The 21,758-nt window shown below is 39.5% G+C and overlaps 1 protein-coding gene across 2 annotated transcripts in view; it reads left to right on the forward strand.

Annotated features, from left to right (window-relative positions):
* KIAA0368 (KIAA0368 ortholog) overlaps positions 1-21,758 on the forward strand; it is a 61,011-nt gene that overhangs the window by 14,909 nt on the left and 24,344 nt on the right. For both annotated transcript variants that reach the window (XM_017816373.1, XM_017816372.1), the window contains exons 5-24: positions 121-273; positions 2,442-2,610; positions 3,121-3,260; positions 4,294-4,375; positions 4,633-4,752; positions 4,929-5,014; positions 5,279-5,357; positions 6,443-6,492; positions 7,051-7,117; positions 7,224-7,346; positions 8,462-8,565; positions 9,612-9,735; positions 12,258-12,338; positions 13,076-13,307; positions 13,847-13,938; positions 15,716-15,850; positions 17,905-18,070; positions 18,502-18,674; positions 19,133-19,234; positions 21,004-21,127. In XM_017816373.1, coding sequence (XP_017671862.1) covers positions 121-273; positions 2,442-2,610; positions 3,121-3,260; positions 4,294-4,375; positions 4,633-4,752; positions 4,929-5,014; positions 5,279-5,357; positions 6,443-6,492; positions 7,051-7,117; positions 7,224-7,346; positions 8,462-8,565; positions 9,612-9,735; positions 12,258-12,338; positions 13,076-13,307; positions 13,847-13,938; positions 15,716-15,850; positions 17,905-18,070; positions 18,502-18,674; positions 19,133-19,234; positions 21,004-21,127 — 2,402 coding nt within the window. The remainder of the gene's footprint in view (positions 1-120; positions 274-2,441; positions 2,611-3,120; positions 3,261-4,293; positions 4,376-4,632; positions 4,753-4,928; positions 5,015-5,278; positions 5,358-6,442; positions 6,493-7,050; positions 7,118-7,223; positions 7,347-8,461; positions 8,566-9,611; positions 9,736-12,257; positions 12,339-13,075; positions 13,308-13,846; positions 13,939-15,715; positions 15,851-17,904; positions 18,071-18,501; positions 18,675-19,132; positions 19,235-21,003; positions 21,128-21,758) is intronic.

Here is a 21,758-nt window from a genome sequence, read left to right on the forward strand (position 1 = left end):
TTAACATTTTCTTCTTTGCTATTAAGGACCAGATGTGTTGTAAAAGGTTTCTCTCTTGAATGTTGTGAATAAACAGGTGTGGTTTTTTTAATGGTTGCAGTAAATATAATTGTTTTTCAGCCTAATGCATCTTCTAATACCAACCCTTTTTCACATGAAATACCCTGCTGAACCACTGAAAGCAGCAGCTTCTCCCTTTAATCTTGCTGAAAAACCAAAGACTGTACAGCTGCTTTTGGACTTTATGTTGGATGTTCTTCTTATGCCTTATGGGTGAGTTGATACCATTCTTCTCTAGTATCAATGTGTTCTTAACTAAACCCTTGGAAACACATTTAAATTATGCTGTTATTTCCTGTCTCGGATGAAGCCAGTTACATGTTTCAGTAAGGTAGAAAGCAGGGTGCTAATTTTAAGAATGGGATCACCATTTTCCTTATTTTACAAAATGTCTCTTTTCCACTTAATTAGGTATTCTGCTAATCTGTCCTTACGTCTTTGGAGATCAAAATGAAACTGTTAGACAAGTGAGCTATCTGTTAAATAACTCAACCTTTCATGTAGAACTCCTATGAAAATGTGTGCTCATCTTCCTGTAATTGAATTTTAAGGCTTATACTACTCTGGGGTCATAAGCAAACATAATCTCTGAAAACTTGTGCTTTCCAGAGGGGAATCTTTAATAACAAGATTTGTCTTTCATCTGTCTTGTGGTGAAAAATGTTTAGACTGCGATATTGTTGTCTTAGTGTTATTGCTGTTTCTGAAAGCAAGAAGAATGTACAGAGCAACTTAAATTTATTGATCACTGCTTTGTTAGGAACCTTCTAGTGTCTAAAATCAATACTTGCTCAAAATCCTCTAGTTAATTTTCCACTAACTTTTTTTTGCTGTCTTTGTATTGCTGGGGAAGCTTTTACTTTGAAAGAAAATAGAAATAATTTTAACAGTAGAACATATTTCTTTTTTTTTTTCTGACACAAAACCATTTCCCATAGGATTGGTTCCAGTAGAATTTTTCTGAGCACCTAACTCTTGCTCATCTGAGTGGATTAACCTAAGGGAATTAGTTTAAAATAGTGAGCATGTGATCTTTCTCCAGGTAGCTTTGCTGGAGCCCCTGCACCTATCAGATGTTTCAGGGGCCACTTCCTTTCTGTTTGAATGTGCAGAATCTTGCAGCTTGTAATTTAAAATGCTTAGGCTGCTCTTCTGTTCACAGCTCAAACTCTTCAGTTGGCCTAGGTTTGTGCTCTTAGCTTCATCCCCACGCTGTTGGGGCTGTAGCTTCTGCAGATGAAGTCCTTGGGCTTTGCAGTGAGACTTCACTCCCTTCCACACTTTTGTACTCTGGCCAGGCAGGAGTTTTTAAATCACAGAATCATATAGATTGAAAGATACCTCTGAGAAAATACTCAGATGTCAAAAGTAGGGGGTGAAGGTTTTAATTTTCTTTCCAGAAGGTGCTTATAGAGTGTCTTCAGCTAGCCTGTGGCACTGGGTATCTGTGTCTTGAAGTCTTGCTCCCTGATGTGAGACTGCAGCAGTTTACAGCTAATTTGTGCTTATTAGAACTTGCTCTGTCACTGCCCAGTTGTGAATTAGCCTTGCCACATTGACGAGAAAGCTTAACTGTAGGGCTTAAAGCTAACAATCAAGCGTTTAAAGCTTTGACTAATGAGACTTGGAATGAATATTTATCCTTATTGTTGAGACTGTTTATCTCTTTTTGTTGCCTATGTGCTGAATGCAGAACAGTGAATGTCTGGCTGGGGTCAAGTAATTCTTGTTGGTCTCTGCACTGCAATTTTGGTGCTTCCAAGGATAGGTGGAGAGGTGGAGTGGCTTTTGTGAAAGGTTGGAGTTGCGCAGGGCAGCTAGACTAGCCAGTCTTCCAAAAGACCAAGACTTGTAAACTTAATCTTTTTATTTTTGCTTTCCTTACATGTCCAGCACTAAAACTGCTATTTTCCAAGACAATACCTCATTTATTTATTTTCTATATGAGGGTTTGTTTCCTGCCACTTTTGTTGCATATGCTTCTTTATTTCCCTTGGTAGGTTTGTGTTTTTCACATACAAATGTCATTGAAGCTTTTAGCACAACTTTCTTGAATGTAGTGCTGTATATGTATTTATTTCTAAGACAAGAGAGAGAATTCTTTCTGGTTTGTAACCTGCAAACCTCTTCAGGAAATGCCAGTGAACCCTTTCCTAACTGAGTTTTGTTTTCAGTTACAGTGAGATCATTTATGGCTCTTGCAGAATATGTTGGGATAACTGGTAGCAGAGTCTCAAATTCTATTGTATATTAGAGTCATGGGATTAAAGAAAAATATATGAAGTTGGACAGGTTATGTGTATTCCTTCATTCCAGTGTCTAATTCAGCTGATAATGTGCATTGTAAAGCCTCTAATGAAAGTCTTTTCCCACCTGCTTAGGTTCGTATTGAATGAATCTCAAAGTCGACAAAATGTGCCCTCCACCCAGGGCTCTTCACTGAGTAGCGCAGGAGGTTCTGGAATCCCTCAACCGCCTCCAGGGATGAGCTTTTATGCAGCCAAAAGGGTAATTGGAGATAGTCCATGGACACCAGAGCTGCTAGAACAGGTACTCAGAGCTGTGGGACTGGTCCTTGAGGAGCTAGGGGTGGACACAGATAGAGGAATGGAGGGCCAGAGGGAAATATGTAACTAAATTGGACAGATCTTTAGTTGCCCTGAGGGAATTTATTGAGGGGCTTTGCATGATGCCTTAAGGAATTTTGGAGTGGTGAGATAGGAGGAAGGTGGCAGCAGTTCTCGGAGCTGATTAGGAAGAAGCTGTGGGTGCAGCCTACTCTTGTGTTTTCCTCCTAAAGGTTGCAACAGTGTCTTCTGTTTATGAGGACTTTTTGGCAGCAGAGTAACAGCGTATCCCTAATGGTCATGCTGATACTTTGCTGCAGGTGACTGCTTTGACAGGAGGCAAGAGGATTGCTCAGCTGAAAGGATGGAGAACATGTGAACTTATTCTTAGCAAGCAGAAGCCACGATTTCAGACATCTGAACTGCTACAGTTACTGTAACATCCAATTTTTTTGTCAGTAATACTGTCTTTACTTTCCCTGGTGTTGAACAGTGTAAGCTGGGGATAGTGAAGTTCATTGAAGCTGAGCAAGTGCCCGAACTTGAAGCTGTTATACACCTGGTTGTAGCCTCCAGTGATACAAGACACAGTGTTGCCACTGCAGCAGACCTTGAACTAAAGAGCAAACAAAGGTATGGTCTGGATGTTTGGAAAAGATAGTATAAGTTAGTGTCTTAAGCTAGCTGCAGTGAATGTAATGCTCCAGAGAGGCTGTGCTTTGAAAGGAGGAAAGCTGCAGTCCCCTGTGTACCTGTGAAGCTGCCACGTATTCACACCAGGCTGGGAATGATGTGGCTTCACCACATGGGAATATCACTTGGCTTTGGAACTGACAGCTTTAATTGTGTAGTTTTGATCTTTTTTTATATTGCTTTTGAGCCATTTTCTTACCAAATGATAGAGAATATCATTAGTTTTCACTTTATCCTCTGTGGATTATCAATGGTCAATAAGGCCCTAGTAAACGGTTCCCAGAAAGGTATATTTTCATTTAATTTATTAAGAGAGTAAAGAGAATAATTGTGAAATGAATCATAGTCTAGGAAGTTTGGCAGCTACTGTTCTCTGCATTATTAAAACTTTGGCTTGGCTGCAGTTCACCTTTCATCATCTAAAGACAATGCTTCTGTCTTTAACTCATCATGAGGCCAGAGTAATGGCTATTGGCTGAGACATTGATCGTGGGAGGTTTGCTGGCTCATGCCAGATGAGATGGGAGCAAGACAGGCCTGTCTTTGAAATGTGTAGGCGGCTTCTGTAGGACTGTTTAACTTGAGGTCAGACAGAATAACTGTGTGGACGAAATGCATGTTAATAGGTGATGTTAAGTGTGTTTTATAAGAAATATGTGCTAGTTCACGGATTAGCATTCTATATTCAGTTGGTATATTACTGTGGTCTGTATATCTTATATCAGTGGGAGAGAAGGGAACACATAGGTTTCTCACAAATTATTTGATAATATGTTGTCAGAAACTGTAAGTGTAATCACTTCACGTTCTTTATATATGTGTGGGAAGAGTGGTTACAAGTCAAACTAGTTCTGTTTAAACTTTGGGAGGAATGTGAATATGATGCAAAATGCTGTAAACCACATATATTTTGAGAAGCAGTCAGAGGTCAGAATCATAACGTGTTGCTGTTCAATGTGTTTTTTTTCTTCAGTTTAATTGACTGGAACAATCCTGCTATCATCAACAAAATGTATAAAGTGTATCTTGGGGATATACCACTGAAAACCAAGGAGGTAAGATTTGCCTTCAGAGTTGCATATCTTCTTAATTTCTGAAGAAGTAATTTTAGTTGCTTATTTTATTTGAAGAAGACATAAATTTATTTCTTAAATCTATCACTTCCTTTGATCTCTTCTTTCACTGAACATTTGTGCTATTGAATAATTTTTTTCTCTGTCCCAGTGTGTTCTGATTTGCAGTAGAAAGTAATTAAGCTAACTTAAAAGTACTGCTGTCCAAAGATGCACTATTTCATCTCTGTTTGTGACAGGGATCTGTTCTGAAACCAGAAATGAAACGAGAATCAGTCAGTACGCGTGTTAAATTAAAGATAGTTCCTCATCTGCTGCGATCCAGGCAAGCTGCAGAAATGTTCCCAGCTAACATTCAGGTATGCTTAAGTTCCAGATAGGGTTTTCCTTATGACCTTGATAATACAGTTCCTCTAGTATGTAGAGGAGGGAAGCATTATTACTGATGACAGTGTTTAGAGAAGAGGGGGGATTGGAAAACTTTTGAAAGTGAAGCCAGATACTTACTGATCTGCTCCTTCTCCCTTTTGGTCAGGTGGTTTATGATGGACTCTTTGGTGCAAACACAAATGCAAAACTGAGAAGTCTGTCGCTGCAGTTTGTGCATCATATTTGTATCATGTAAGTAATTCAGAGAGCACAGTGTTTTTCAGTTATTTGCTTAAAAACCACTCCGTTCAATAAATATGTAACTGAACTAAGAAGTACTAAAACTCATAGGAAATAAGGGGTTTTTTACTTAATCCTGATAGTTCTGTGTCTGTCCTTGCATGCAGTAAGGTGTAATTTCTCAGCTTTTTTCAGTTGAGAAAAAGTGACACTAGAGAAGATACTTTTAAGGGATGCAAAAGATAATATTTTGTTTGTTGGTGTCTCTAATTGCAGTTGTCCAGAGAGTAAAATAAAGCCATTAGGCCCAATGCTTTTAAATGGACTTACAAAGCTGATCAATGAATACAAAGAGGTAAGATGAAAGGTTCTTTACTATAATTATTCAGATGAATGCAAACAAAAGACAAATACCTTTATGATGGAAACCGATGAATCTTTTTGTGGTGGTTGCCTGAGATAGCTGTGAAAGGATACCTTTCAAAAAATTTTGTTGGAAGAGAAGCAAATATTTTAAACGGCTATATAGGAAAATTATTTGTTCAACACCTACAGATAGGTGCTTGGGCACCATTTGCAGTCACAGGAAATGATAGTGTTGAGACTTTAAAGAGTGAGGCCAGAGAAGCATCTAGCTGCTGTTACTCTGGAGTACACAGGGACCTCACCTCTGGGTGTCTATCCTGTTGTGATAAACAGCTGTATAGGCCTGCTTGGAATGCTTTCCATCCTACCTGTCCAGAGATGGTATTGTGATGGGAAGGGTGTTAACAAACAGAACTGCATATGCCAGTCTGGCCTGATGAGGTGCTTTCAGTGCAATTTCAGAAGTCAAATTCCACATGATACTGCTACATGTACCTTACAAAGGACTGATGTTGCAGATAACCCTTTCTGCAGCTTTGAACCTCTTGCTGCTTCATTTGAGCTGTTGAATGTGACTTTCTGGCCTGAGTTGGTGCTTGAATGCATGGGCCTCCCCTGCCATTGGGAAGGGCATGAAAAGGGAGTGTTCATGGTATAGTAAGCCCATATATAAATGTGCTGCAGGATCCGTTGTGCAAACAGCTTCTTTTGTTTACAGCTGCTATTTAGGTCTAGTGGAAAGTTTCTGTTGCTCTGCTACTGTTTCTTATACTCACTGAATCTCCTTATCTGTCACTCTTGAAATAAAATGTGATTAGCTGAGACCAGAAGGGACATTTACATTTTACCTCTATTTGCAATTGTTCTGTTTCTTGGAGAAAAGCGTGCTCCCTCTGTTCCTATATAATGCTTTTATTCTTGGATAGGAATGTTTTATGTTTCAGGATTGTTTTTCCATGAAAGCCTATTTAAGCACTTTGTAGACAGGCTTTAAAGTTAATATTTAATTATAAAAAATACACTGTCATGTATTTCTGGTTTTGCTGAATTTTATTTATTGTTTTATCATTCAAGGATTCAAAACTGCTGTCAATGGCATATTCAGCGGTTGGAAAGCTCTCCAGGTAACTGAAGCACCATTTAAGCAATGGTACATTGAATAGTTTTTCCAGAGTAATCAGTTAATTTATCAGTAGCAAGCTTTATACCACCTGCCAATTTTGCAGCTGAGTGCATGGTGCAGAGAAAAGCATTCTTCTTGTGACATCTCCAGAGATGTAAAAAGAAATATGTTCTAGTTGATAGTTTCTCTAGAAGTGATTAATGGCAGCTCATTAATTATGAACAGAATTTAAGAAATAGTTTCACTTTCAGAATTGCCAGAAACATAAATTTAAGAAATATACAGTGAAGACTAGAGGGCGTGAAGCTAGACAAGTGCCATGTTCAGTCATGTGCTGGTGATCTAAGTGATTGTCTGTAGAGTGTTTCACTTTCCAAACTGTGTTAAGGGAGGGAGAGTGTGCTGCTTTTTGGTGGATATGGCTAAGATAAGGCAAACTTTCTGTGCTGGCTCTGATTGGTCTTCCCCTCATCCCACATTCTAATTGTCAGACAATGAAATGTGAAGGATTTCAATTGAAAGAACCAAAAGCTTCATGAATTAAAATCTCTTGTTTCAGCCGAATGCCTCAGCTGTTTACCAAGGATATAGCACTGGTACAACAGTTTTTTGAAGCTTTATGCAAGGTGGGTACTGGTGGGGCTTTGGGGAATCGTCGGTGTTTTTTGCTAGTTTTGTTTAATTCTTGACACCACACTCTGTAAAGTGAAAACTCTTGGTTTTATACTGCAGGAAGATGCTGATACTAGGCTTGCCATTCAGGAGGCGTTGTCTATGATGGTTGGAGCATACAGTAACTTGGAAGGAGCCCAGCGTACCCTAATGGAAGCTCTTGTAGCTTCTTATTTAATAAAGGTATTTTCAGTGGAGTCAAAATTACATACCTTAAAAAAAAATCGCTATTAATTGTTTTCCTGACACTTCTGTTAGATATTTTTGGAATAAGTGTCCCTTTTCTTACTGAGTGTATTGGTCTGTCTGGGAGAAGGGGTGAGGAAGTGTTTGCCTAAATAAAATATTTTTAATATGGCTCAGTGTCTGCACAGAAAGTGACAGTGCAGTTCTCTGTGTTCTGTTTAGCAAACAAACAAATCCATTGCAATTGCACTGAACATTTCTTGTCTCCTTGTAAGGAAACTCTGAGAAGTAGATGCTTCGAGGACAGTGTCTTTTGAAATGCTTTGAGCCAGCAGAAGTTTGGTAGAAGGGATCATTCACTGCTAAGTGGGATTTCAGTGGGCTATGTGATTTCTGACACAAGGCTCCTGGGAACTTACCCAAGAATTCGGCCTTAAGGCACTAGTTTAGACTAAACCACACTTGACTGACTCTCTTACTTTACTGAGTACCTTCTTCATGTTCAGAATACGCCAGAGGTCTGAATTTTCAGAAAGAGTGCTTTTTGTATACTCCATGTTTGTATGGGTACTCAGGCTGACTGGAGGTATATGTATTTCTAGTGTGAGAGACTATTTTCTTGCTGTTGACTCTTGACTCTTTTGCTCAAAGGATCTAGGTCTCCAGGTAATACCTTTTTGAGACTCTCATGTCTTGTAGACAGAATGACCACCCTAGGCTCATGTTTCTCTTCCACCTCTGGCTGTGCTGCTCCAAAGCATAGCTTTTTTTTCTGTGGATAGATGATGTATATTATATTTATTTCAAAATTGCCTGGAAGGAACAGTTCAGTTGTCCAAGAATGAGTGATAACCCTGATTTACCATTCCCCAAAAATGTGCCTGTGTTTAATTAAACATTTCATTCCACCCTTGTGTGTATATGAGAAGCTTTTCCCCATCTCCTGCCGTATGAAGAGTTAGCATGAATAGCGTCTCAAAATGTCTAAAGTCTTTGAGTCATGTTGGTACCAGAGGACAAAACAGTCTACTGATGGTGTAAAAGTGGTGAGTGCAAGTAATTAGTGCTGTCATTTAAAACTCAAGCATATGTTTGTGTCTTTTCCCTTTAAGCCTGAAGTTCAAGTACGTCAAGTGGCTGTGAAATTCGCTAGCACAGTGTTCCCTCCAGATCATATCCCTTCCAGATACTTGCTCCTGTTAGCTGCAGGAGACCCGTAAGTTATTTTCCTCTCTAAGTTATTTTCATATGTGTATATATATCCATGCACCCATATATATTTGCATCCGGTATATATTTGGATTAAATATGAATGCCTGTATATATGTATGTATGTAAGTCTGCACATAAATAACTCACAGAAGATCAAATATGATAATTCAGAAATTAACGTTTGCATAAGGACATTCTTGGTGGTTCCGTGGAGAACTGTTACTGTACTCTGTGATACTCTTTACTTTGGACTGTTTTTCTTGTTTCAGATGAATTGCTGTCACTAAAGCACTTCATGTTAATGATCAGTTGCAATTACAAAGTAGAAATGCGTTGACTGAAATCAGTTTCGCAGTGGCTAGGAATTATTTTTTCCTGGCAAATTTTGTCAGTCTATTTTTAGCTGGTATTTGTAAAGAGTCAAGAGCATGCACTTGTGAGAGTTGCTGCACTCTTCTGAGGTGTGGGTGACTTGTTAAATTACACTAATCATTTCATTTGCAGTCTTCTGTCACTGCAGTGGTGGGGATTTTTCGTACTTAACTTTAATTGCTCAATTTTTGATGTAAGTAGCTATTATGTAACTAAGGAAAGCTAAACAGATCAATTGCAACAGCTCTATCACTGCAGTGTCAGCACTGTTTCAGAAATAGTTATATGCTGTTAAGGAAATAATGATAAACCTGATAGGTGTTGGCTGAAGCTTGACTATAGGAAGTGACAGGGAAGAGTAGCAGATAGGAAAAGAAAGATGTGGGAACCAGGAACTGCTGATGAACACTAGAAGGATGTAAGAGCAGCAGAAGTGAGCTCATACAGATGGTTTTGCAGAGGGCACTCATTACTATCCTTTTTTTCTTTCCCCTCTCTGAAGTAAACAAATCATTAAAAGTTCTAATGCAGGATTTTTTCTCCCTTCCTTTCAAAAAAAACCCCCACATCTCATTTAAAAACTGTTCTCTCTCCCCCAGCTTCCCATCATACCTTACTGATCATTAGAGGCCATTTGTTCTGTGCAAATAATGTCTGTTTTTTCTTTTCTTCTGAAAGACGGGAGGAGGTACATGGAGAAGCCCAGCGGGTACTGAGAACATTTTCTGAAAAAAACGAGAAGGAGAGTTCTGGGAAGCAGCTACCTTCCTTCCCTGAAATGGTCCTTTACATTCAAGAGAAGGTATGATGCTTCTGTCCCAATAAATGACAAATATGTACCTGATGCTCAGGCATGTGGTCTTCCCTTCCCTGTGTCTGTCTCCCTCCCCAAGGAATAAACTTAGTGAAAATCACAGAGAGGACCACACGTAGTATTGCAGTTGCCAAGATTAACACTCATTACTTTCTGCTGGCAGTAATTGCAAGAGATCCAAGTGTTAAGTAATGAGGCAGATCCTTGTAACAAAGTGGGTATTTTGCTTTGTTTCAGTTTGTGCAAATGATGTGTGGAACGGGCAATCTAGTATTCAAGGCTGATAATCCAGCATTTTTCTCAAATAGGGCTTGCTCACAAACGTGTTCTGAAGGCACAAGAGGACTGTTGCAGTTCGAGGGGGGGTCGCTGCCGGCCGCTCTGTGAAGGTTTTCAGGGCTGGAATCACCCCCCCACCCCTGTCCCTCGTGGCAGGGACGGGCGGTGGAGGTACTTAAGCCGGGAGACAGAGACCGCGCAGGAAATCCAGCAGCGAAGAAGAAGCCTTTATTCAAATTTCCCGCAGCTTATAAGGGCTGCTGGGCCAAAGAGGGGATTGGCCATTTGGCTAGCCAATGCAAGGAGACAATATAATAACTATGGCAACACAGAAACCAATGGTAGACAAGTGAGTTAACAACTTCCAAACCCTGGCAGAGGACCACTCTCTTTTTGGCCCAGTGAAAAATAATGTGCATAAAACAGAAAAAAGATTCTGTGCTATAAAGGAGATACTGGAATAAGTGAAAAAGTCTGATTTGTTGACCTAAAGGCTTAGTTTTTCATCTTCGCTGCGATTTGTGGGCATAATGGCCACATAACTAGCCTTTCATGAGTTTAGTGGAATGATATGCCAAAAACTGTTCCACTCATTTTACCCTCACTGTTTGCACTGAGAGCTTGTCTAGAGAAGTGTTAAAATATACTCTGTGTTAAACACTTCCTTGTAGAGTATCTGTAGTAGGCTTATAAGATCTAAAGATGTGGAGAGTCACTGGCAATATTTTTCTTCCTGTTATCATCTACTTTTCAAAGAAATTTCAGAAGTTTGTAATGTTGGAACATGTCTGGTTTTGTCAGAGATCTGCAGTAGCAGAACCCTTAAACCTGACAGATTTCTTGTGAAATGTATTCTCTAATGGTGGTGTACTCCGTTGGTGTACTCTGCTACTATATGAAGTATTTGAAGCTTCACGAGAACTTGTTTTTTGTCTAGAATGCTGGTTATTTAAACATGTATTTAAATGTTAAGAAACCAAGATTAGTTTTAGTGTGTGTCCCTTTGTAGGTAATTTTAAAATTTTTCTTAACACCTGTAATATCACTAAATAATTATGGATCAGTGTAGTTTAATCACTGCTGAGAAAAGCCAGATGCCCTCACTCATGAGGAAACTTAAAAAAGAATTTTTGAGCACTTTTCAGATCTCCCTTACATTCCTGAAGGTGAATTTCAAAATCCCAGAGGTGCATTAATTTGGTTAGTTATCTCTAAATGTGAACTTTCACGCATCATCAATAATCTGTGTTAAGAGATGTTTGAGGCTTCTGTATGCATTGCTTGGCGCAGCTGGCTGAGTTGCAAAATGGCTCTCCTGCATGAATTAGCATGATCCTTCTCTCCCCCTGCAAGAAAGTACTTGTGAAAGAGTGGGACCCAATCTGCTGGGTGTGAATGGGAACCCATTCTTCAAGGGAATCACCTTCTGTTCACTAATTCAGGTTTTCTTTAATGATTTTGGGTGTCACTGAAATTACCGTCCAGCAAAATATCTCAGCATGTTAAGAGAAGTGAGAGTCTGCTGACATCTGCAACTGTCTTGTGTGTTCATTCAGGTGCAAGGCTGCCTAGCTGAATCGAGCCTGGCACTGATAAGCATGCTACCTATTTAATATATACATGCTTTTCTGCAACATTTGCAGTGGGTTTCACTGGAAGCCTCCTGTTCAGATGCTTTTATTATGGAATATTCCTACTTGTCATAGCTAACATTTCCATGGAAAGAATTTACTCACTTGCTGCAGCAGCCTTCCACCTGCAGGGTCTGAGAAACTCCCTAGGTTTGGCTGGTGCAGCACAGGGCACCCACCTCACACTACTGGGGAAGTCTGGCTGCAGCCTCTTCAGGCAGAGCTGCCATCTCAAAGCTTCCTGGCTGCCTGTCAGTGGGGCGCCTCAGAATTTGAAAGTTTGAGGTATTTTGTTTTTGAATTCTAAAGCACTTCTTTTTTCCCTGAAGGGAAGAAAGACCATTTTACTATTTTAGCTTTCCCTTCCATTCCCTCTCATCAATTAAGAGTTTCCACTTTCTAGGTTGGTAGTAAGATAGATCGACCTGAACCGTACCATTTCCAAGTGCACTGTGCCCTTCTTGTTACAGAGCTGTTGTGCATTTTCAGTTGCTAAGTGAAGGATTAACACAGTCAAATCAGCAAAATTTCATTGACCTTTCCAACATCTCTGCTGTTAGGGGTCTGAATGTTCCACTCTTAATTTGCTCTGTTGTTTAGGCCTCTCACCGAATGAAAACGCCTGCTAAATATATGACTGGAACTGCAGCGTTGCCTTTTAATCCTGCCACATTTGGAGAGGTAATTGTCTGAATTTACTTCCTTGGATATGTGTACTGTTATTCATTTAGATGATACTGCAAGAAGCTGACAGCTACAATAAGTCCCCTACATTTTAAAATTCTTTTAAACAGATGTTGGGATTAACTCTCCATCCTTAGTCCTTAAATGGCAGTCTGAACAGGATTTTCACGGGGGATTGGGAGGAATGTTCCTGAGAGGGTTGTTCCACTGCTTTCTGCAGCGTACCTAGTGTAGGAGCTTGTCAGAGGGAGAAACTGGAAGTTCTGTGCAAAATTCCTATTATGCTCCTTGAGGCTGTTCTTTTCATAACAGATTCCCAGGCTTCAGACACCTGTAGACACAAAGTCAGATGGGAAGCAAGATCTGTATTACCAATTTGTTGTCTTGCATTTGCCAAATTGCTGTAGGGTACAGGCTGAACTGCTTGCAATGAGGTTGCATCAGCTGATGATAAACCAAAACTCTGCATATGATTTAATCTGTAGAGAGTAATGCAGGCACTGTAGGGATGTCTACTTACAGAGGTGTATCGCAGAAACTGGTCCTGAGATTTGTTACACTTTATATTTGTTCTTGCATCTATACTGACTCTTCTGTCTAGATTTGGTTAAAGAAGAAACGATCTAGTTTTGGTTACATTAAATATAGCATATTCCCTACTCTTTTTTTCTCCTCCCCAGTTTTTCAAGTCCTGATGCACTCAGTATCCTGTGTTTTTTATCTTCTCTACTTAGATAGTGCTGTATCTGCGGATGTGTCTTGCTCACAGTGCTGGTGTGGTGCCAACCTCACAGAGCTTGGCAGATATGCAAGATCATGCTCCAGCCATTGGACGTTACATAAGAAACCTCATGTCTGGCAATCACATATCTTTCTCTTCCTCCTCATCCTCTTCAAAAAGTGCAGAAACCAACCCTGTACATATATATATTGGCCTTCTTCAGCAGCTCTTAGCTGGTGTTGGCGGTAAGAAGCTGTGTGCAGCAGCATCCTGAAGAAAAAAATGTCTTCTCTTACTAGAAATGAGTTGCGTGGTACTTTGAATTTGGCTATAGCTGTCACAGAGTTGCAACATGGACTATATACTCTTTACTTTAAGCTTGTTTTCTTCTATGCTGTTATGTAGGTGGGAGAAAACAGTGCGGTAAAATTGAAGCATCATTTGACATAATAATGTAAAATTGTGAAACCATTTTCTGTAACAGCTTCCTTACCAGTGATTGCTTTGTCTTTCTCACTCTGATAATAGCCTATCTGCCACAAGTGTAGTCTAAAACACTTGAATGAGTTTAGAACAAATTGCTACCAGAGCATTTGCTTTTATTAGCTTCCCTAATATTTCTGAGAAATACTGTACCCTATTATTCTGTATTGTTTGTTATCCCTAGTGAATTGCAGATGAATGCTTTGAAATGCCTGATACTTAACCTCATTTTATCACTGATTGTTAGATTGGTGTAAATACTGGAGTTGTTTAATAACATGATTCTTTAATTAATGTTTAGGTTTGCCAGTCATGTATTGTCTTCTAGAAGTTGTTTCAGTGTATCCAGAAAAACTAGCCACCAGATTTGTAGACAAAATGGATTGGATAAAGGTATACCGAACCCCCTTTTTTTTCTTTTGGTTGGATGGGATTTGGCATTAGCAAAATCTGGGATATTTCTCATAGTGAAACAGAGTATTATTTTCAAGTATGCCCTTAATTTGAAGTCTGGTGTTTGTACTTACAGGCAACACCTCATGAGATGTTATGTGTACCAGGAGGGGGGAAATTATTTTTTAGTTCTTTGGTGTTACTGATTTTGTTAATTGACCTTGTTTGTTGACCTACATTTGGGTAATCTATGTTATCAGTCCTGTTGGTATTGTCAGCCAGTTTTTTCTTGGCAAAAGAAAACTGAAAACAAAATCTGCACATTTTTGAAGAAATTGTTTAACAATGGAAATGCTTTGGTGGGAAGATGTGAGTGGCTTCTCAGAAAATGAGATTATTTAGATCACTAAGTGTTTTAGAGGCCTTTCTTCGGACTTTTTTTTATTTATTAGCCTCAAGCAAAACAAATAAAAAAGCCCCGTAAACTGGAGCCTGCTTGGGAATAAGGCAAAGAGAATTTTGCTTTTCCTAGATTCTTTTTGCAGACAACTTTGTCCTTTTTCATGAATTTGCTTCAAGCATCCAGGGTTTTTGAAGCTTTTACAGGTTGCCTTTCCTTTCACTGGGGGAATCTGGCAGAAACAAATACTTAAAGGTTGAAAAAATGGAATGTGTTCAAATAGTTTTTTTGTGATGGTATCTGTGCTGCATTGCACTCACTGTATGTGGTTTATCACGTCTCATTTACATGCAGGTATGAACTGCAAAGGAGAGTACTTGAAAACATTCTCCTTTTCAGTATTCTTCATCATTTTTTTAGGAAAACCTTCTTTTTTCTTTGACCTGGTGTCCATTTGCAAAATTAAGCTTCTAGGGGTGGTTACTGATAATACCTGGTTTCAGAAACACTGTTGCAAATCATCCTTTGTGTGTTTTTTGTCTTGCCAAGGGAAAGGAACAGGTTCAGGAGTTTGTTAGAAGTCAGCTGTGTGATCTCATGCAAGCTTGGAGATGAAGTTAGTGTTACATTTCATGAGCCTGACAGAGGTCATTTCTTGTTTGCTTGCTTGGCTAATTTTGCTTCCTTTGTGGTGGCCCAAGCCATTCAAAGATTTGGGTATGAATTTTTCATAGGAGTCTGTTGCGTTATGCATTGAATTACTGGCAGAGGTAAGATTATCGTAATAAATGACCCAAGGCTTCCGAAAGTCAAATTTTTAACAATTTACTTAGGTAATACAAGATCTCAGCTCCAAAGTGGATAATTTTGCATTGAGAACTGTGTCTTCCTGGACATTTTCTTTTTTTTTGCCGCAGTTGGGTTTAAATGATTTAACCCTCTTGGGCCTTTTTTCCCCATTTGATTAATAAAAAAGGGTATGGAAGCCTCTGGTAGCTTTGGGGAAATAGTGGGTTTCAGGTATGGTTTTTTTTAGCTTAGTATGGATGCAAAACATGAGAGCTCTAAGCTGAGGACAAAATTTGGCCAGGAATTCGATCGACATATTTTGACACAGAACTGATGGGTGGCCCTTTTGTGGCTAGTGCCATCTTTCTCCAAAAAGCTGAGTGTGTAATGAATGCTTTGCTGAATTGAGGGCTTTGTTTCTTACAAATTGATAATGCTGTTGGTTTAAAGAATGGTTTCTGAGTTAAGAACTACTTATGTAGCTGCACGACAGTTGTCTCTGTATATTGAATCTTTCTATGAACAGACTGTATAAGAAGCTGCTTCCGTATTTCATGCTTTGGTTTTGTTTTTTTCAAACTCCTACAGAGCCTGATGAACACTAACAAAGAAGAAATGCGCGAGCTTGCAGCCCTGTTTTATTCTGTAGTGCTGTCCACCATGTCTGGTGATGAGCTTAGGGCAGCCTTGGAGCAGCTGATCAAGATGACAAAAGACAACCATGTAACTACCTTCCTTTGTCTGCTTCTTGTTTTTATTCATGTCATGTAACTGATAGGATATTTGAATCTCACAGTGTGCCCAGGATGTATTAACCTTAATCTGGGTGTAAAATTAAGTAGCTGGCTTCCAGCTGGATGGTGAGAAGGGATTTTTGTTGTAGGTGAGTGGAACAGGTCTTTAAATAAATTAATCCCTGAAGCTGTTGTTAAGATCAGTAGGAGGGTTTCCTGGAGGCACGTCCCAGGCAAAGTACCATCATACATTTTACCATTTCTAGTCAGCTAAATAGCCACATCCCGTTGAGTGGTACTGGATCACAGTACCTTCTTCAAACAGTTCACCAGTTCCTTATTCTTGAGCATCTACAGGTACCCACAGAACCTAGAAAATGTTTAACTTGTTAAATATTTAACTCCTCCCCTCCTGAGCCATAGCCGCCTCCTGGGTCCTCATCACCTCAGGGTGTTGTGCTGGGTGAGGGTTGTGGCTTCCTCCCACTCCTCATGGACTGCTCAGCAGCCCTCCACAGCTGTATCTCTATATGGTGGGTTTGCCTGCCTTCCTTCCTCCAGCAGCTCCTTCCCCCCTCCATTATCCTTATCTCTCCATTTTGCCACTACAAGCGTGGAAAAGGAGTTCCGTAAACCAGTTGGGCAGGTTTCTGTGCTGGTGTCTTGAATCATGAAAGGGAAGGAAAGGAGTAGCATTTCCAGGTTATGTTTCTCCAAAATGTTTTTGTATCAGTCTCTCTGAAGGACTTAATGGGCCACCGTTTTACATTGCAGGTGACAGATTCAAATGCTGACAGGAAGTGCTTATCACTTTGTCGTAGTTAACAAACATGATTTATTTTTTGAATCTCTGAAAGCTGTACCTGTGAGCCAAAGCCATGCCATTGCTCAGTTTTATGTAGGGTGTAGCTCCTGCAGTTACAAAGCCAGCACAGACAAGTCCCAGCCCCCCACTACTGCTTTTTGCCCCGGTCACCCAGGAAACTGTGGATGAAGTTTCATAGAACAGTGATGTGAACTGTGAAAGGAAAAAAATAGCAGGGTGTTCCCATGCCTTTTTGAATCTGAGTCAGTTAGAGCTCTTATTTGCTGCAAATATACAAAAGCAGTTGAATCAGTACAGCTAATGGTGGTGGTAATTCAGTGTGAATGGATAGGTGAAGTGTAGACCCATCTTCTGCTGGCTTTGCTGTAGTGAGACCACATCAAGGAACAGTCCCTGGTGGCCAAACAAGGTTGAAGATCCCATTCTGGCAGCACAGTTGCATTGGTGCAACTTTTTGTAGGGTTGTGATACAAAACAGAGCTGTGAACTAATTGAAGTTTAAGCCCCTGCTCCCATCCCTTTTTTTTCCCCCCAGTTAAGGTAGCACTTGTCTCCCAGCCTTGTTTCTGCACAAAATCCTTTCAATAGAATTCACCTGTAGAAATGAGCATTATCATTAGATAGTCTCAGCACTGAATCAGCATTGGAGAAAGTGACTTTCTTGACATTAAATTGTAATAATTAAGTTTCACCATTTGTGGCCTACCAAACTGTGTAGAGGCATTGTCTTCAGTATAGGCCAGCTATGTTCTCATTCTTAGCAATGCAAATCTAGAGCAATTCCCCTTTTCTGCTTTTTACCAGAGTACATTTTGTCCCCTTAGTCTGAGTATGTCCATTTTTTAAGTAGAGACAATGTAGTATCATCTTAGTTTACCTTTGTAATTCTGTACTTTGAAGTCAGATGAGATAGATGATTTTTTTTTTTTTGGCCTGACTACAAAAGGGTAGTTTTAGGAATGTGAATACTGGTGATAAATTCTTAATCTGTCCTCCTAAACCTCTTCTAAGTTTTGTTATTTTGTCTTAAAGGACTCCACTCATAAGAGAGTACTAGCAACATCAAACTGTCTATTGTTGCCTTATGTGTTAGAGCTCTGCATTCTTCAGAGTGCCTTCTGATCTGGCTTGTCCATATGTGTTTTTAAATCAGTGCTTTGTGCAAAGTGTTACTTACTTTGAAAATGAGATTTTTTGCACTGTTGGTGTTGTCGTAGTGCCCGGAGGTCCAACATGGATCCTTGTTGGCTTTGGGATTTACGGTAGGAAGGTACTTGGCCAAAGGGAAAATCAGAACAATGGAGCTGCATGACATAGAACAACCAAACACTGCAGTCATGCCGGAACAAGAACAACTTATAAAGTCAACAACAGAGACAATAGGTAACTTCTTGCCTAAGACTTTGCTGCATGTAACAGTTGTTTTTTCAATCTATTCGAGGCTGAGAATTTTTCTGATTTTTCTGATATTTTCTTAGATACTCAGCCCATATAGTGTAATCTTGAGTTCAATTTTTGTGATAGAATTTACAGCATGTAAGAATGTAATCTGGTTAGATGTATGGACATAAGCCTTTTCAACAAAACCTAGGTGGACTCTAACTCAGAGACCAACAAAGCACAATTAGGAGCAGTGCCACTGCTTCAATTCCTCTCAATATCTCCTTTCACTTTGATTTTGTTCTAGCATAACACTTCCTACCAGCTCTAGAGGAGATAAATGCTTTGCTTCTTGCATGGGTACAATACAAGTGCCTGCCTGCTGCTAAATAATAGTATAAATTTGAGTTGTTCTGTTTTGCTTTTTCCTGTAGGTTCTTTTCTGGACAGCACCTCTCCCTTCCTCGTGGTGGCTGCTTGTACGGCTCTTGGGGAGATTGGCAGGAATGGCCCCCTGCCAATTCCCAATGAAGGAACAGGATTTACAAAGCTACAACTTGTTGAAAGTTTATTGGCCCGGATCCCTTCTAGCAAGGAAACAAATAAGGCAAGATTTTTTTGTGGTGTTATGATCCATTTTTGAGTGTTTTTGAATGTTTCATCCCCAGGTGTATGTATTCCCTGCCAAACTCAACCTTATTTAAGGGAATTAGGTTTGTTGTTAGCTTTAGCGAGTCAAAGTTAGGCTAAAGGTTCTTGCAATATTGTCTAGCAGTTGATCACTTGTGCTTTCTGTAGTCGTAAGTAAGGGCTTAAGGGATGAAAATATGAATCCTCATAATTTTAGTTCAAGAAAAATGGGAGTACCTTCTTGTAAATAATCCTCAGAGGCCTGTGTTTTGGAAGAGAGGTGGACTGATTGATCTCCTAAGCCACTAGCATGTGTGACTTGTGGTACCTTAAGCGGAACTTCAGTAAGGGTGAAAAACAGTGGGTTTAAAATGTATCTCCTGGATTTACAGGAGGGTTATGTGATGGTGTTGGTTTTTTTTGTTTGTATTTAAGATGAAGGAACGAGCAATACAAACATTAGGTTACTTCCCAGTGGGAGATGAAGATTTTCCTCACCAGAAGCTCCTGTTGCAGGGTTTAATGGATTCTGTGGAGGTGAGACACTATCAATGTATCAATACTACCGTATTTCTATTTGGATGCTTTTTATATACTCTAGAGCCAGATTTACAAGGGAAGTTGTCTTTTTGTAATAGTGGCTCTGGATTTTTTAATTCTGCCTTGAAATAGAGAGCAGACTTTGGGCGGCTAAAATGTTTTATGCCACAGAGTTTTACACACAGATTAAAACCTTAGCATTCAAGGTCTCTGCCACAGTCTGAGAAAAATGCACATGCTGCTTCAAGAGGATTATGGATTTTTTTTCACACACTGTATATGTAAAATATTAAGATCTGATAGTAATGAAGCCATAGGTCTGTACTTTGGCCTTCAAAAGTACCCCAAAAGTAGGTAATGTAAGTACACCTCTTTTGTCTGAACTACATCAACTAATACTACTCACTTGCATTAGAAGCTTTGTTTATAGGAGTATATGTATCTGTTCTCCATCTTAATACATTGTTGTAGTGCACAGTACTTCAGAGCTGTTATACATATTGCAATATGCCAAATAGCAAAGTTAAATAATCAAGGAGTTTTTTTAGTGTTCTTCACTTGCAGCTTGTTTTACCTTTCTTCCCTGCTCATACTGACATAGGATTCTGCATTGTAGAAGCAGCTGTTGAGTATAGACAGGCATATTTTGCTGAGTCCTCCAATCTGATGTGATCAAACAAGCAAGAATCACGGAATGGTTTGAGTTGGAAGGGACCTTAGAGATCACCTAGTTCAAACCCACTTGCCATAGGCAGGGACATCTCTCACTAGACCAGGTTGCTCAGTGCCCCATCCAACCTGGCCTTGAACACTTCCAGGGATGGGGTAGCCACAGCTTCTCTGGGCAACCTGTGCCAGGGCCTCACCATCCTCACAGTAAAGAATTTCTTCCTAATATCCAATCTAAACCTACTCTTTCAGTTTCAAGATATTAATCATCTGTCCTATGACTATACTTAAAATACTAGGAGCACTGCGTACATGAACATAAAATGATGTTTGAGTGCTGTGTTTTTCTCCTGTAACTGCAGGGGGACATTACAACTTCCTTTATAAAAGGTGTACTTGAAAAATCCAATTTATCTTAGATGGCAGGAAGCTAAAGACTTACTTCTCCAAGTGCCTGAACATTTTGTGCTTCCAGAGAGTAAGGAAAGCAATCTAGAAGATACTCAGCAGGCATGGAAATGAGTTCTTATGAGTCAAGGTTCATCATAAATAATTACAGGAAAATGACAAAGTTCTGCGTATCCTGTTCTTGAAGGCTTGGAGGATAGTGTAAGGACAGTGAAACAAAACAAAGTACTGTCTGAATTCTTCTAAAGTGGGAAGAGTTTTCTGCATCTTTTAAGAGATCAGCTTCTGGATGGAATTACAGGAGACTCTTACTACTATGTACTATTAACAAAGCCACAGTAATTTTCATTAATCACTGGCAGTCTCATTCTAACTGTTTTGTTTTCATCCTGTTTATCCAGTTCTTTCTTTTCAGTAATTTGAACTTATGCAGAGACTATTCAATACTTTGTAGGAGGTATGGATTAAAAAAAATGTGAAAATTTTAACTTTTACCATTCTTTTTGGAGAGTTTGACCTCTTTTTCCATCAATTTCAGTGGGTCAGAAGCTCACCAAAATAGTGATCTTACTGCAAATTAGTGCTGAAAATTGGGATTGGGACAGGGACTGTGTGTTTGTATATTAATTACCAAAATTTTGATGTGCGTTTAGTTAGTACTGTCCTTAATGCCCTGATGTGTTTTTCAGGCCAAACAAATAGAACTGCAGTTCACAGTTGGTGAAGCCATTACCAGTGCTGCAGTAGGAACCAGCTCAGTGGCTGCACGTGATGCATGGACAGTCACAGAGGAGGAATATATCCCTCCTTCAGGTAGGCTTTCCTAATGTGGGGGCTGATTTGGGAAACATCTGGACTAACACTGGGCTCCATAACTTCACTTCTGTGGTGTTTGGTTTATAACAGTAGACATAAGAGACATTTTGTGTTTGTATATGGTATTATATACAGGTCATTTCACCTCTTCAAGTCCATCTGCTCAGAGGGTAGAAGACATTATGTCGTAGGCTGTTTAAATAGCTTCTTAATGAAATGTAATTAATTGCTGCTTGACTCTGTATTTTTTTTATTTTTTCTCATTAGTTTGCCATGTTGGGTTAGTTCTTAGCATACACAAATCTTTTAAAGTGACATTTTGAAGCCTGCACTGGAAAATAGGGTTATAAAATTATATTGCAAGTGTTTTTCCAACACCTTCCAGTGATATGATTAAGTGGCATTTCCATGCAGTAAATGCAGAAATTGTGTGTAAGAACTAAGGTTGTGTACTGTTGGAATACAAGCATGAGAAAATGCTAGCTTCAAACCAGACGGGTGTAAATATCAGCCTCAGACCTGCAAACACGTGTTTTAATGTTGTGAGAGTGGTCTTAGATCTCTAGTGTACACAAAGCTGAGCATGTACAGCATGGGGTAGATACCAAACCCTGCCATTGCTCCAGAA

Source organism: Lepidothrix coronata, unplaced genomic scaffold (assembly GCF_001604755.1).
Source record: "Lepidothrix coronata isolate B3197 unplaced genomic scaffold, Lepidothrix_coronata-1.0 Scaffold55, whole genome shotgun sequence".
Classification (NCBI taxonomy): Eukaryota; Metazoa; Chordata; class Aves; order Passeriformes; family Pipridae; genus Lepidothrix; species Lepidothrix coronata.